This window comes from Phoca vitulina, unplaced genomic scaffold, assembly GCF_004348235.1.
Source record: "Phoca vitulina isolate PV1807 unplaced genomic scaffold, GSC_HSeal_1.0 scaffold47, whole genome shotgun sequence".
In the NCBI taxonomy this organism is placed as follows: domain Eukaryota; kingdom Metazoa; phylum Chordata; class Mammalia; order Carnivora; family Phocidae; genus Phoca; species Phoca vitulina.
In genome coordinates this window covers 5593484-5609158 of record NW_022589750.1, presented here as the reverse complement: position 1 = coordinate 5609158, position 15675 = coordinate 5593484, and the positions used below count along the sequence as shown (strand labels likewise).

General features: G+C 44.9%; 1 protein-coding gene across 1 annotated transcript in view; it reads right to left on the bottom strand.

Annotated features, from left to right (window-relative positions):
- Nucleotides 1–15675, bottom strand: part of DNAH9 (dynein axonemal heavy chain 9) — a 338385-nt gene that overhangs the window by 279378 nt on the left and 43332 nt on the right. Inside the window, exons 13-17 of the mRNA XM_032431745.1 lie at nt 13472–13727; nt 11729–11970; nt 6247–6382; nt 2561–2757; nt 2035–2462 (exon numbers count right to left, since the gene is read on the bottom strand). Of these exons, the coding sequence (XP_032287636.1) occupies nt 2035–2462; nt 2561–2757; nt 6247–6382; nt 11729–11970; nt 13472–13727 (1259 nt within the window). The remainder of the gene's footprint in view (nt 1–2034; nt 2463–2560; nt 2758–6246; nt 6383–11728; nt 11971–13471; nt 13728–15675) is intronic.

The window sequence follows — 15675 nt, the reverse complement described above, 5'->3', positions numbered from 1 at the left end:
TATCAAAAAGAAAAGATTCTAAATATCAGAAAGGAAAAAATAAAGTCTGCTAAAAAGTGGGCAAGAGCTCTGTACGGGCAAAGAAGGGGAAACACAGAAACCCACCAGGAACATAAAAAGATGAGCCACTTTATTCACGATCAGAGGAATGCCAAATACTGACCACAATGAGATACCACTACACTGACAACACTGGAAGACGCCTCAGAGGAATCCCATCATTGTCTCCATTCAGGGATAAGGAAATAGGGGTCAAAGGACAAGAACTCTGTGTTTATCCTATTATGCTGACCAGTAGATCCTAGGAAGCCGTACCTGGTAGAGGCACCTGGCCACTGCCATCACTATATCTTGTATCAGCCACGTACTCTGATGCTGGCCTCTGGGATCTTACCCACCCTGGAGAGGGGGCAGCCCCCCAACCAGCCTCTCCCAGGGCTGGCTGACCTGTTCCTAGAGGTGCTAAGGGACTTGCCTTTGAGCATGCCTTTCCTATGCAAACTAATCAAACCAGAGTCCATGTCTCTAACCACCTCCTCCATCTGGCTCTCACACTCCAGACCACTATCCACCTGCTCTAATCACTCCAGGGCCAGGAACCAAAAAACTAGAGACAGTCCCTCTGGCCCCAGAGCCTGCTGAAATCATTCAAAAGAGTCCATCCTCATCCCGCTGACCCTGTCTTAACAATTCTGTTCCATGGAAACCACAATAAAGGCTCCTGCCCACGTTTTCCCTTTGTTCCCTCTGCCTGATTGACCCTAGTGCCTCCCTGTGTGGCCCCATGGGACATGGTGTGTCTTGTCGTCTTAGAATCTATGAGTACAACCAACTACCTTTCCAATGGCAGTCATTTTCCACTGAGTCTCGGTTGGCCCTGCCACATGTAAATAATAATAAGACTGACATTTTGAAACATGCCCGCGTGTCCTCGGATGGCCAGACCTACCAGCGGAGGTTGACCACGGAGCAGCTACGTTCAGAAACATCTCTGCTTCTGCCCCACCTCCTCCTAGTGCTTCCCTTTCTTGCCTCTCAGTTCCTCAGTGAGTCAAAGTTCTTGTGAATGTGGAAAACTGGCCCCTTCGTAAAGAACACCTGGAAAATCCACTTAAAACATCCCACAGTGCTCTCCTGGAGTTTCCTAAAGCAGGAGGATCATCATCCTCGCAAAGGCTCTTGAATTCATTGGCAAATCGATGCATCCTTGATGGGGGGCCATTTCCTCTCTGCTCCCAGGGCTAGATCAGTGAGCAGGGTAGTGGTAGCATTAAGCAAGACCACCCCCAAACTCAAGGAAGGGGTCGAATTGGCTCTCCTGGACACAGCTGACACCCAAAGGCCAAGGGCTGCACAGAGGGACCACGACCCCCCCTCCCCCGCAGGCTTCCAGGTGGGGCGGTGGTTGAGATTCTGACGGTGGCAGATCTGTGGGGCGAGGCAAAGGTGACGTGACTGGGGGACCGTGCACCAACCCATTTACCCAGAGGCCGATGCTCTGGCCGGGAGAGCCTGGCGCTGGATAGTCGAGGTGCACAGGGGAACAGACCATTGCAGATCCAGGCTGTCCCACGGCTAGGATGGCACAGACGGGCATCGGGCGTGTGGGGATTTAGTGACTTGCACATGGCACAGCTGGATAATCTGAGACAAGGAGTAAGTGGTAGAAATAAGATGTAAGAGGCCCATTAGACCCCCTCCGCTTCCCAGGCTTAAAGAGATTTCACAGTCAGAGTGGCAAAGGGAGCTCAGATCTGCTATTATCGCAGAGAACATTATTTACCACTTACTGAGTGCTTTTCACACACGGGGCACCAAATGGAAAATAAAACAAAAAGAGACCCCGTCTGGTGAACCGAGGGAAGGGCAGAACTAAAGTTATCACCGCTGTCCAAGGGCCTGGAACCTTAACCAGCTGTTTTCATTTTGAATTGAACCAATGAACCCATCATCGGGGAAAAATATGAAAAAGATGACAAACATGGAGCCCCCAACGGCCTGGGAGGCTGGAAGAAACTAGAACAACGGTATTACCTGTTGGTGACATAGTCAACGAGATGCTGTTTGAACGTGAGGCTCCACCTCTTAATTAGATTCAGCAGAGACGCTTTCAGGGGTCGGAGGTCAATTTTCATCCAGCCGTCGAACACCTTGATAGGCTCCAGCCTACACACTTCTTCATAGAGCCTTTCGTAGGAGTCAATCTGCGCTTTAAACTGATGGAGAAGGGGAGGATGATTCTCTGGAATGCCATCTTCTGTGTGGGCTTCCATCTCCTCGGGGGTGAGGACACGCCCGTACAACAGAAACTGGCTCAGGATCTCCCTCCGGTCCTCCACGTAGAGGTAGGAATACTGGCTGAAGGCACTCCGATAGCCACAGCAGAGGGCCATCATGCTCTGAACCCTGTCCAGGAGCGTGCTCCTCATGCTTGTCAAAGGGGCCATGCCCTCCACGTCCACCTGGAGGAGGGGCGAGGCGACAGCAGGCCGGTTATGGCCACGCTCTGCAAGAAGTTTGCAGATTGGGCTGGAAGGCAGGGTGGGTGCTGATTCAGTACCTGGTAGTGGGGAGAGCCGTTCTGGGGAGAAAGCCGTGGCACCAGAGACGATATTCCAAAAATGCTGGTGACCAGACCCTCAACAGCATCATAGAAACCACCCTTCACTCCATACTCCAGGGGCGGAGAGAAAACCAATTCTGGTATGGCTAAGCTCAGCTGGGCTTCAAATATCGGGGTGAGGCCTGCCTTACACTCTGAAAAACAAGGAAAGCACGTATGCACCAAACAAAGAAGAATGGTTAAAATGGGCGAAAGGCAGTAGCCATTTTTTTAAGGCTCTCAGAACATTTCTTTCCTTGCTATCAGCTGTTTGGGTAGAGGAAAATAGAAATGTAAAATTTGCTAACCACCCCCCCACCCCCCGAAAAGGTGAAGGTAACAGTCTTGCCGTGTTTACCAACAGGGGAACCACTGACATTTTGAATAGGTCAGTTCTTGCGCTGGGCTGTGCTGGGCATTGCAGGACATTTACCCTCCTGTCCTCGGAGGGCACATCCCAGTGACTGAACAACCCAAGCCATTCCCCTTCCACATTCCCAAATGCCTGGGTCGGGGGAGCGAGGTGGGCCGAATGGCCTCTGGTTGTGAGAACAGGTTGATTTTGCAAAGCTCATTTCTCAGAAGCAGCTGATTTCTCCCTAGGCACAACCCATGCAATCCCACCGGTAGCCACTATGTGCGCTGTGGCGCGCTTGTCAGCAGTTGGGTTGGCAGGAAAAACAAGGTTACCACCCGGCCCGTTCTGATCTTTTTCCACGAAAACAGAACTTCTTTTAATTCTGTAGTCCTAGAGTGATAAAAAATTTAAAAACAGCATAAATAATTAACAGGTCCCTGATTACTTGCTAGACTAACTTGCCTTGCTAAATTTAAATCAAAATATAACAGCAAGATGTTGCAAGTACAAGATTAGTGCTTAAACTTTTATTAATAACCGCTTATATTCATAGGTCTCCTTGACTGTGGAAATATTTGGGAGACGTGATGTGCTGGCTGCTGTGGGTGGTGGAAGCCCCTCGGAACCCATTACCCCCTTCCTCCCCAGAAGCAGAGATAAGAGTGGGCACGTGCTGCCTTTCCCAGCCCTGCTCGCGGTTAGGTTGGCAACAGGGCTGGCTCACCGGTGGGGCGTGGAGAAGGGTGATGGCTGCCACTTCTGGGCTGTCGCCCTGGAGGCAGCAGGGAAGCCATTCCTACACTCGCTCTTTTCCCCGCTCATGGACAAGAGCCAGGATGTGGCGGTGACCCAGCTCAACCACAGAAGTGAAAGCAAGGCCCTAGAACATGGTGGAACCACAGCATAGCGGGAACCTGCCCACGAACCGGAAGCACTCCCCTCAGTCTAGAACTTGGGGCTAGACCTCTTTGTCCTGTAAGCCACATTATTGATGGGAGTTTTGGTTACCATAGCTTCGTCATTCACCCCAACTGAAATAACTGTGGGAACCTCAAAGCTATGTAAGACCAGCGCCTTGCCTTCAAAATCGTGGGGCTGATAAATTTGCATTACTGGATTCAGGAGTGTCCCATCAAATGCATATTTGACTTAAATGAATGCACAGAAATTACACTACTATCATGGAATAGTTTTTTAAAATGCCTATAATATGATTTGCATATGTACTCATGATATATCCTGCATTACTATATGTATGAGATACTGATAATTTAATAGATCCGGTTACATACAGTTTATAGGATGTAAGACTCATGAGACCATTTTGACCCCATGAGATTTCTGTCCCGTGTGCTGCTGTGGGAACCTAATGCCTAGGTTCGATGCAATGCATCATTACCATACAAACCAGACTATCTTGGTGGTTCCATCACCTTGGTACAAGTCAGTCACTTTAGGAGTTAAGAAGGGGAAGAGCATTCCTGGATAGAGTGGGTAGCATCGAACCTAGGCAGGGTTTACATTTTAAGAGGTGACAGGGAGTCCAGCCCAAGCCGTGGGAATGGTGTTGGCCTCACCAAGCACAGGAAGGTGGAAATGCTGAAGGAGAGCTGGGAGAATAACGCTGTCCAGCTAGGCTACTGCAAAGGGTCACTGTGCTTTTCTTCTCAGAGGCTACCCTTCTTAGGTTCCTTCTCCTCCCCCTTTAGAGAACCAGTGCCTTCAAAATTTCATCTAGAGCTCCTTGGTTCAGGCACCTGCAAAGTCCAGCTCCTGCCCATTCTATAACGTGAAGAAAGCACATTTCTCCTTCCCGCCTGTTCCATGGAAAGAAGGTCACTATGGCAATCTTGAAGGACCACCACCATGTCCTCTCTATCCTCTTGCTCCCCCTCTCGCTCTCCCACAGGAGGAGGACAAGGGACACCCCAGACAACCCAGATCAGGAGAGCTGGACAGGCATCGGTCAAGCATGGAGTCACTATGTTTAGGAAATATTTCCCATGCAGTGCCTGTGCCACGTGTGCTGGGGCAAATTCTAGGATCTTCTAGAGGATGGCTGAGGCCCCATGAACCTCCAACACTAGACAAGGTTTGGTTGGTCCACAAAGGTGAATACTGTTGGTCCCTAGGAACCAGTTCTCCAGTCTCAGTGGCTGTGCTCGGTGCCCCATGGCTACTTGCCCCCAGGCTCTAGAAGGTGATGCCCCCACCATGCCGACTATCCTGGAACCTGTTTCCTGCTGCCTGATCTCCTTGATTTGGAGCACCCTGCAAAGAAAGAGCATGTCTCTGACCTCAGTCACTCCACCTACCAAGACCATGGGAGGTTTGCCCATCTGTGCTACACCCAGTGCTGGGCCTTGCTTCCCTCTGTATCCTCAGCCCAGCATTCTCATGCCCTCTTGTTTGGGCTGGGTATCTAGACACGGATCTTGACCTACCCATCTTACCACTGGATTTTCTTTCTTTCCTTGGGTTGGACTTGACGTCTTAAACTCTCTCTTAAACACCTTCATCCTCTGGCTTCAAACTATTCACCTCAGCCTTTCCATTCTGACGAATTCATCAATGGGACCCTAACCAAGCTCCTCAGAATCTACCAGAACGTGAAGGTTTAATTCAATGTTTTCCTGCACTCTTCCTCTCTTTCCATCCCACCACTTACTAGCCAAGGTTGGCCCTGTGTACCTTAACGCAGTTTATCCATCACAAATTCAAAGCTATTTTTTCACAGCTTCAGAGAATGCCCATGACCTTCTTAACATTCCTTTTCCTCGTGAAAGCTACCTCATCCCCAGCTTGCCTCTTCGTCACACAGAAAAACTTCTGTTTCTTCCACTTAACCTGGCTACGACAACCTCCCTGTGTTCTCAAAAGGCTACAGAGATAGAGTACATTAAGCTTGAAGGCACAGAATGTCCCCCTCCCACTGCCATGAGCCAAGTCCAGAGGGAGCCGCCATTACTAACTGTGCTGCCTATCGCTTCAACTTCACCCTCTTTACGAAGCTTTATTTAGACTGAATTGGCCCTTACGTTTTTGTTTTTGCTATGGGCTTCACTATCTTAGAGCCTGGCTTACCACCTGAGTTCCAAGAGCGAGAAATCTTTTCTCCGGGAACAATGTAGAAACTCAATACCTTGGCTATTTTATGATGTACCATTCACAAAGCATCCACACATTTTGGGAAAAGGCACAAAGCACTCAATCGCGCTTCACTTTTAATCAAAGGTGTTACTGTTATCTTTCCAGCAGTAACATGCCTCCATAAGCCAGTAAATACCAGTGTTCTCCAGGAGGTATTTGAGGGAGCATTCAATGGCAAGAAAAAATCCATCCAGCAACATCTCATCAACGTAGTTAACGTAAGTCTTCCAGATATTAGAGGTTGGGTCTGCTGCAAACAGACCTAGGTTTTCCTATAAAATAAAGAAGAATGGATTTAAACCATGTTTAATAATATGGAAGGACTGGTCTAGTTATCATTGATGGGAAAAGAACAACACCGGGGCGGGGGGTGGGGAGCATTCTTGTGAAAAGTTTCCTATTACATCTAAATCGAGTCCATTCTGTCTCATGGGCATAACCACTGAGTGAAAGGAACACGAAGTTAATCCGTGAAGGGAATATGGGGTCTCATTCTGTCCCGGAGAAAGGAGGGTCAGGCCACTTTCCCAGGAAAAATGGGACACAGGGTGTGATTTATAAGTGCAGATGGATGTGCTATGGAAGAAGCTACATTAAGGCAGAAGTTAAAGCAGAGAGAGGAAGGGACTCTCTGGGTAGGGGGCTTTAGGATTCAAGGCGTGTAAGAAATTTGGGGTTCAAGCAAGTAAAGCATTTCCTGGCTAGTCCTTAGAAATGAGCTGGAGTGCTTTGTTTGGGGCATTTACTATTAAAAGCCATCGTGCTGAGTGACTAAGAAAATGCATACACATAGGGGCACCTGGATGACTCAGTCGGTTAAGCGTCCAACTCTTGATTTCAGCTCCGGTCACGATCTCAGGGTGGTGAGATCGAACCCCGTGTTGGGCTCTGTGCTAGGCATGGAGCCTGCTTAAGATTCTTTCTCTCCCTCTCCCTCTGCCCCTCCCCCTCTTCTCTCCCTCTCTAAAGAGAGAAAAAAAAGAAAATGCATACACATAAAGGAACACATGTGTGTTCCCTCCTTCCACCCTCTCCCTCCTTCCCTCCCTGACCTGATGGCGTGACACACACATCCCACTTACTCATCACCATTTTCATTATCAAGCCTTCTGACGTCAACTTTCCATTTATTCCAGATCTTCAAACAAACTGCTAACTACTTTGCAGAAAGTACATTTTTTAGGCAACGCACACCCCTTTACAAACAGTTCCATGTATAAACCCCCCTGGATTAAAAAAAACCCCTCATGATCCTGTCTTTATGTGACAAAACTCTAAAGTGTCTAAAATGCATTATATACCCCTTTCTTTCCAAAATAGATATTCTTAATGACTTAAAGCCATCATCACGCAAATCATAAGACGCTGACAACATCAAGTTGCTCTCAGATGTTATTAAGTGTGTGTGTCTGTCTGCTTCTTTATTTTTTAAAACATTTCGTTTTTATGACTGCTTTGTATAGTTGTTCTATCTCCTCCCTAATGTCACACCATCACTATGGCTATCTCTACATTTCAAACTCTCACCTGAGCTCTACTATGGTCTAGGGAGCAAAAATGTTGGCATTTCTGTGAACTAAGAAAGAAATGGCTCGAGTTTCTGATTCTAGCCAAGACAGAGGAATGAGATCAGACCTGCCCTTCTGTTACATGTAACTACAGAACTGGATCCAATAAACAATTCTTTGGGGGCAACTAGAGAACAGGGATGTGATCCTTCAAAGAAGGGAAATCCTTAAGCTGAGCTTCGCAACCACCTGACTTTCTACTTAGAGGCACTTTCCAAACCGTGGCTCAGGGATGTGGACTGTAATGACAGACATCCTTCCCCTGGGCAGAAAAAAACAGCAATGAGGGTTTGGGGCTACGGAGATCATGGAGTCTCCCTGAATCTTTGACTATGAAGCTGCACATCCCGAGGGCCAGTCTCGGTAAGGCTGGGCAGAGAACAGTTGTCGTAAGCTGCATGGAGATCGTGTGGTCATATGGTACTGGACAATGTTCGTGTTCTATCAGAAATAACAGAAGACCTTGAAGATAATGCAGGAATTCTGCTGAGACCCCAGAAACACCATGCTTTGGGGGTTAGGGTTGCCCTAGAGTAAGGCTTCCTGAGACCCATCCTCACAAAGCTTAACATCGAAGCTCGACAGGATCAAACTGACCCACCGGTAGGTTAACTGCCTGCCAAAGCAAAAATGCAAACCTTTTAAGGGAAATAACAACTACACTCTAAAGTGGCATCCAATATGATTAGAACTGAACAACAACAACAACAAATTACTGACATGCAAAGCAGCATGAAAGCGTGACATTTAACTGAGAGAGGAAATAATCACCAAGAACAGACTCAGCAAATAATTGCCATACCAATTCTGGAATGCCTCTTCCTCAGATTTATTTTATGTGAGAGAAAAATAAACTTCTGTCACATTAAAAAAAAAAAAGAAGACTCAGAAAATAAAATAGATGTTGGGATTAGCAGATAAGAGTGTCATAATTTGATTTAAAAACTCCTCAAAGTTGATGGAAAAACAAGTTCGAGAAGCTCACAAACTCCGAGCTGGGTGAACAGAAAGCAAACCTATTTGGGCAAATCACCGTGAGACAGAAAAAAAACAAAAAAACCCCAAAAAAGCAAAGATTAAAAAAAGAATCTATTAAAAGCAGCCTGAGAGAAACAATACATTACATATAGAGAAACAAAGACACAAATTACGGCTGACTTCTCCTCAGAAACATTGGAGGGGAGGAGACGAGGAAATAATTTTTGTAAGACAATTAAAACTGTCTACACAGAATTCTATATCCAATGAAACTATCCTTCAAAAACAAAGGTGAAATAAGGACATGTCAGAAAAACAAAAACAGAGAATGTGTCATTGGCAGACTAGATCTGCAAGAAAAACTAAAGGGAGTTCTTCATTCTTCAGGCTGCAGAGAAATGACCATAGGTGGGAGGTCCGTTTTCCAGAAAAGAAAAAAAACAAGTCTGGAAATGGTGAGTATGTGGGTGAATATAAAATACTATAAATACTTTTTCTTGAGTTTTTATTTTTTTTTAAAGATTTACTTATTTATTTATTTTAGAGAAAGAGAGAGAAGCCGGGATGTAGAGGCAGAGGGAGAGGGAGAGAATCCTAAAGCAGGCTCCCTGTTGAACATGGAGCCTGATGCAGGGCTCCCTCCCAGGACCCTAAGATCCTGACCTAAGCTGAAATCAAGAGTTGGAGTTGAACTGAACCATATTGTGGCTAGGTTCCTATATTTCACAAGAAAACTCTAAGTTGTGACTAGTTTGAGACACATTGAAACCCAGAACAACCACAGGAAATGTCATGCAACAAGATGGAATGCCTGTTGAGAAATCAGAATATTAAAAAAAATAGTTAATAAGAAGGTAGGAAAGGAAGAACAGAAAAACAAAACAGAGATGAAGGAAATAGGAAATGGCAAGATGGTGAGCTAAATCCAATCATCCCAATAATTATGTTCAATGTAATAATCTAAACATTCCAGTTAATCAACAGAGTTGTTAGGAAAGTAAGTCTCTACTATACTGTCTTTAAGAGAAGAAATTTGAATCCAAGGAAACAAACAGGTTGAATGTAGAAGGGCAGGAAGATGGGCAGGGCAGAGTAGGAACGGTGAATCTGGAAGGCAAGAGTAGAGTATTAACAGGAAAAAAGCGACCTCAGGGCAAGGGAATATTCTGAGAAATAAAAAGAGAATTTCATAAGAATAAAGTGGTCAAGGGGCGCCTGGGTGGCTCAGTTGGTTAAGCGACTGCCTTCGGCTCAGGTCATGATCCTGGAGTCCCGGGATCGAGTCCCGCATCGGGCTCCCTGCTCGGCAGGGAGTCTGCTTCTCCCTCTGACCCTCCTCCCTCTCATGCTCTCTGTCTCTCATTCTCTCTCTCTCAAATAAATAAATAAAATCTAAAAAAAAAAAAAAAAAAAAAAAAAAAAAAGAATAAAGTGGTCAATTCATCAGGAAGTTATAATAATTATAAATGTGTTTGTAGTAAAAGACCGTCAAGGGACACCCAGGTGGCGCGGTCGGTTAAGCATCCGACTCTTGGCTTCAGCTCAGGTTGTGATCTCAGAGTCTTGAGATCCAGCCCCACATCAGGCTCCATGCTCAGTGCGGAGTCTGCTTAAGACCACCCCCTGCCCCTCCCCCCTAAAATAAATAAATCTTTTAAAAAAGAACATCAAATACTGATGAAAACTCTGACTGCACTAAAGGCTTAGACAATCATCCAGAGTCACAGGTGGAGATTTTAACACTCTACTTCCAATAATTGGTAGAACGAATAGACAAAAAACTCAGAAACCATACAGAAGATCTGCACAATACTATCAACCACTTTGAACTAATTGATATTTATAGGATACTATACCCAAAAATGGAAGAATAAACGTATTGTCAAGTGTGTAAGGAACATGCAATAAGGTGGACAGTCTTCTAGGTCATGGAACAAGTCTCAGTGAATTCCAAATGATTTTTATCTTAGAGAGTATTTTCTCTGACCACAATTGCACTGAACTGGATTTCAATTTCATGAAGCTATCCAGAGAAGCCCCGAACATGGGGAAGTGAAACAATGCACTTCTAAATGACCACTGAGTTAAAGAATGAGTCACAAGCAAAAAAAAAAAATTAAGACTGAATGACAATGGAAATGAGGCACACGAAATTTGTGGAATGGAACTAGAACACAGCTAATGGGGAAAATTATGTCAAATGCTTGTATTCAAAAAGAAGAAAGGCTTAAAATCTATACCCTAAGTTTCTGCCCTTGGAGGCTAGGGGGAAAAAAAAGATGAGCATCGTAACCCTAAATTAAGAAAAGAAAGGATAAAGAACAAAGAACAGAAATTAATGAACTAGAAAACAGATAAATAAAATTAACAAAGTCTAAAGTACAACATGTTACTTGCTTCGAAGCACAGATAATCCCAGAGAGCAACTGTGATTTGTTACTAACTTTGGGCATGAGATCAATCGGCTAGAACTGGCCAGTGTAGGGCAGATGGGGTAGGGTTGAAGCCGGTCGCCACTCAGAGCTCCCATCCATAGTTAAGTCTTTGATAACAGATGTGAGGTTGCCCTGATCACAAGGCAGGGCAGAGCCTTACTGCATGAAATGTGGAAGCCTGCACTGTTTCTTCTCTTTACCAAAAAGACAGGTAGGGAGACCATGGTCATCTTTCATATCCTCAGGCTTATAGAGCTGGGTGTTGGAGATGCTGCTGGGGGTCCGTGTCAGGGCTGTGCAGGCAAGTCGGGGCTGGTTAGCACAGAAGCTAATTTAGGGTTCTGTACCAGGCATGTCCTTCTATCTCCCTGGGGTTTGGCATGGGACTTAAGTCATGCCAATGTCTTAACTACCATTAAGAAAGTATTAATTTTGACACACTGATACCAGAATGTGTCTTTCCTCTCTTCCTGTTAGCTTTAGTTCTCTTGCTATCATTATAAACTTCCATCCCTGAATGCAGAAGACACAGCATCTGTTGATTGTTCTCATCTTCAAATCATTTCTTGCACCCAAACACGCTTCCCGATGCTCTCCCTCGGCTAGAGGTATGTGTTTCTGAGAGGCTAGTTATTACCTGAACAAGGGCGTGAATCTTAAGTCCAGATTCTCTGATGAGATGGTAATATTTTTCCATCCGGTCATGCTGATCATCCATGGAAAGAAGGCATTCCTTTTTTCCATCTTTTCTTTTAAATATTGGAGACACCCATGTTTTCATGATGTTTTGAATCTCTTCCACATTGTCTTTAGCTTTCTGAATTCTTTGTTCCAGATCATGAATGCTGTTGGTGATTTGAATGACATAATCCCAAATGCCTGTTCCCCCAAAGAAACATAATTAATTGAAATAGCTAAGGCCTAGTTGCTATAAAAGGAAGGGATTTAATATTTGTAGGGTTTTGTTTTTTTTTTTTAAGATTTTATGTATTCATTTGAGAGAGAGCGGGAGAGAATGAGTGAGGGCAGAGGGAGAGGGAGAAGCAGACTCCCTGCAGAGCGGGGAGCTCGATGCGGGACTCGATCCCAGGACCTTGGGATCATGACCTGAGCTGAAGGCAGATGCTTAACCGACTGAGCCACCCAGGTGTCCCTAATATTTGTAGGTTTTAAAAGGCTTTTTTGCACAGGTTACTTTGTTATCACCAGAGCCTTTTTTCTTCTTAGTTGTGTTGAACAGCCAAAGCTTACCACAACCCTGATTATGGAGAAAAAGAAACAAAGAAGTAATGCTTACCAACCAAGCACACAAAAGTTGGCACAGTGGCTGGGACATACCAGTGCACCATGAGGATTTCATTTGGGTTAATGGACCTTATTTTTTAAAGCACTTTTGCTTTATTAAATGTTGAAAATATTGTTCCCTCTTGTGTATAAAATAAAGTTCAAACTCGCTTAATATGTCATTCCAAAACTTCCAAGTTGACTGTAACTTTCTTTTGAAACTTGACCTCTTTTGAGGACTCTAAGGAGAATTAATCTCCCTCCCCTGTGATTCATCATGCTTTATTTTTAACTCTGTGATGGCTTTTTATCGTAGCCTTTCTTGCATGATTTATAGTTGTACATATGTCCATTGTTGCAACTAAATGTGAGCTCTTTGAGGGTAGGAACCACGTCCCATACACCTTATATCCCATATTACCCCCCCATCCCTCACATAGTACCCTGCAAATGTTAATCCATCCATGAAATTAGTACTGAATTGGAGGATACGTGAGAATTAAATGCACAGTACCCTCATTTAAGATGTCTACAGTCTAGGAGCATCTGGTGGCTCAGTCGGTTAAGCATCCGACTCTTGATCTTGGCTCAGGTCATGACCTCATGGGTCATGGGACAGAGCCCCACACTGGGCTCCATGCTCAGCAGAGAGTCTGCTTGAGATTCTCTTCCTCTCCCTCTCTATCTCCCTCTACCCCTCCTCCCACTCGTGTGCTCTCTCTCAAATGAATAAATCTTAAAAAAAAAAAAAAAAAGGTGTCTATAGTCTAGTGAAGAAAATTAAGTAACAGTGATAATGCAGTAAATGCTAACATGCCCAATATATGCTGAAGACTGAGGGAGGTGTCATGCAACCTCTGAGCCTCCCCCAGGGCATGGTGGCAAGATTTTCTAAATCTACTAATCATATCCAAAGAGAAGGAAGACAAGGAATACTAAGCCTTCTTGCCTTCTCTGCCTTGGATAGGTTCTGAGAGGGCAGGCTTGTGTTTCAAACACAAACCAGATTACTGGGGGGATCATTCATGGTTCTGCCAACTTTATCAGGAGCTTGGTCCCCAACCTCCCCACCAGATTCCAGGCAGTGCCCCATTACCTTCTGTTTTCCAGTTCAGAGTCCCCTCTGCAGCTCTCAGGCGGAGATCGATATCCCTCAGTTCTTCCTCCACTAAGGGAAATTCCACCTCTGCAAGAGTCTTCACCACCTTGTTGTACCAATTTGCCATCAGCTCCAACTTAGCCACGAGCTGCCGATAGAATTCCCTGGAGGAGAACATGGCTGCCGCTGTCTCAGGAATGCGCTGCATCTGCCTGGGCTCAAGATAACTCATTTCCTTCAGCACCGAAAGCAGCTGGAGGAGAGAATCAGCATTAAGTGGCTGTAGCTCCGTGGCAGGGAAAAGCAGCAGTTATCAGTCAAGGACTGGAAAACCCCAGGGCCCCAAAGACCTTCCGGGTCCCTTCTCAACTTTCGCTCCTACCTGTTCCTTAAACCTAGAGAAAGGAAATTGAGTTTTAGGCAGAAGGAAGAGGACTCAGAGGCAGAAAGTCTTACCACGTCTGTAAGTCCCAAAGAGCAACAAAAGAAAAACTCAAGAAAGGTGGCATGAGTGACAGGAGAGGTCTGCCTTGACGCTTTTGGGCGTGTGGCTGACTGAGCCAGTTAATTCCCATGGAGAGGCAATGGTGCGAGGGATGGGAATCACCAGGTCTAGGCTAGCCACATGCCTGAGAAGCCTCAAACTCAGACTTCTGGTATTCTCTGCAATCAGGTCACACACACAGTCACAGACACTGACAGAATTGAGAGGAGATGCCCATTGCACAACTTTAATTGTTAGATACAGTCGTTTGAAATAGCCCTTCATTTCTGGAAGCCTGTGTTGGCATGTCTTTGGGTTTTAATATACTAGGAAATGGAAGTCACCCAGGCCTCTCTGAACTTCTGTGAGTGCTAAGTTTAGTGGAACCACCCAAGTGAGAGGCCAAGCAGATGTGGTCCAATGGAAAAAGAGGCCTTTGGCTGGGCTTTTAGGCATCCTGGTCTTCACCCTTTATTTTTTTTAAGATTTTATTTATTTATTTGAGAGACAGTATCAGGGAGGAGCAGAGGGAGAAGGATAAGCAGACTCTGCACTGAGCGCGGAACCCAACATGGGGCTCCATCCCACAACCCTGAGATCATGACCTGAGCTGAAATCAAGAGTAAGACGCTCAACCAACTGAGCCACCCTGGTGCCCCACACCCTTTGTTTATTTATCCTGTTTACCTCTGAACCTATGAGGACTGATGTGTATAGGTATGGGTGACAGAACAGATACCAGGCCGTAGATTCTCCCCATCCCCCTTCTGATCCCCTCCCCCCCACCCCTGCATGGAGACACCTGGGCTCTTACTCTCCCTGCAATGGTTCTAGGCCAATGCTTCACTGCTGCCCAGCCAACCCTACTCAGGGTTAAGGCAAATGCTAACTATTCGGCAGGGAAAGGACCTCAGCCTCCTAGCTTATTTTGAAATAAGCTCAAGATAGATACTAAAAATTTAAATGTAAAAACTGAAAACAAAAAATTAAAGCCTGGAGGCTACTTATATAATACTGAGGCAGAGAAAGCCCTTCCAAACATACAACCAGAAAATAAAAGATAAAATTTATAAGCATAAAGTATCATTCATATAATAAAATGGCACACCTCGACTGGTAAAAAAACAAAAACAAGCATATGCAACAAATTTCTTAATATCTGACAAATATTTTCCAAATATTCTAACAAATTCAGAGGAAAAGAGGGCACTTCCACTCCAAAGTGGGAGGAAGACATAAACAAGCGATTCATAGAAGAACTACAACTGGCCAATGAACACATGAGAAAGTTCTACTTTACTAGTGGCCAAATAAATACAAATTAAAACAATGCTGAGATATTATATATATATTTAGTTCAAGAGGCTGGAAGTGATTTGAAGAAATGGATGATATCTTTCTGGCAGGAAAATAACAGAGTTCCATCTTCCAAGACCAAATTGATAATACACATGTGAATTCTCACAATGTGAACATCCTTTATCCCATTTCCAGACATTTATTCCAAAGGAACCACTGAGGATGGATGCAACAATAACTAAAGATCTTTCCTATAGCATTATTTATACTGTATTTTATTTCATCATAAGATGCCTTCAGTGGTAAGATTCACTATTATTTAGTTGGACATTATCATGTCCAACTAAAGAAGAAAGAAAAAAATGTGGCGTGTTAAGCTACAAACACGTGTCATTTTCAGAGACACCAAGATGTAAAA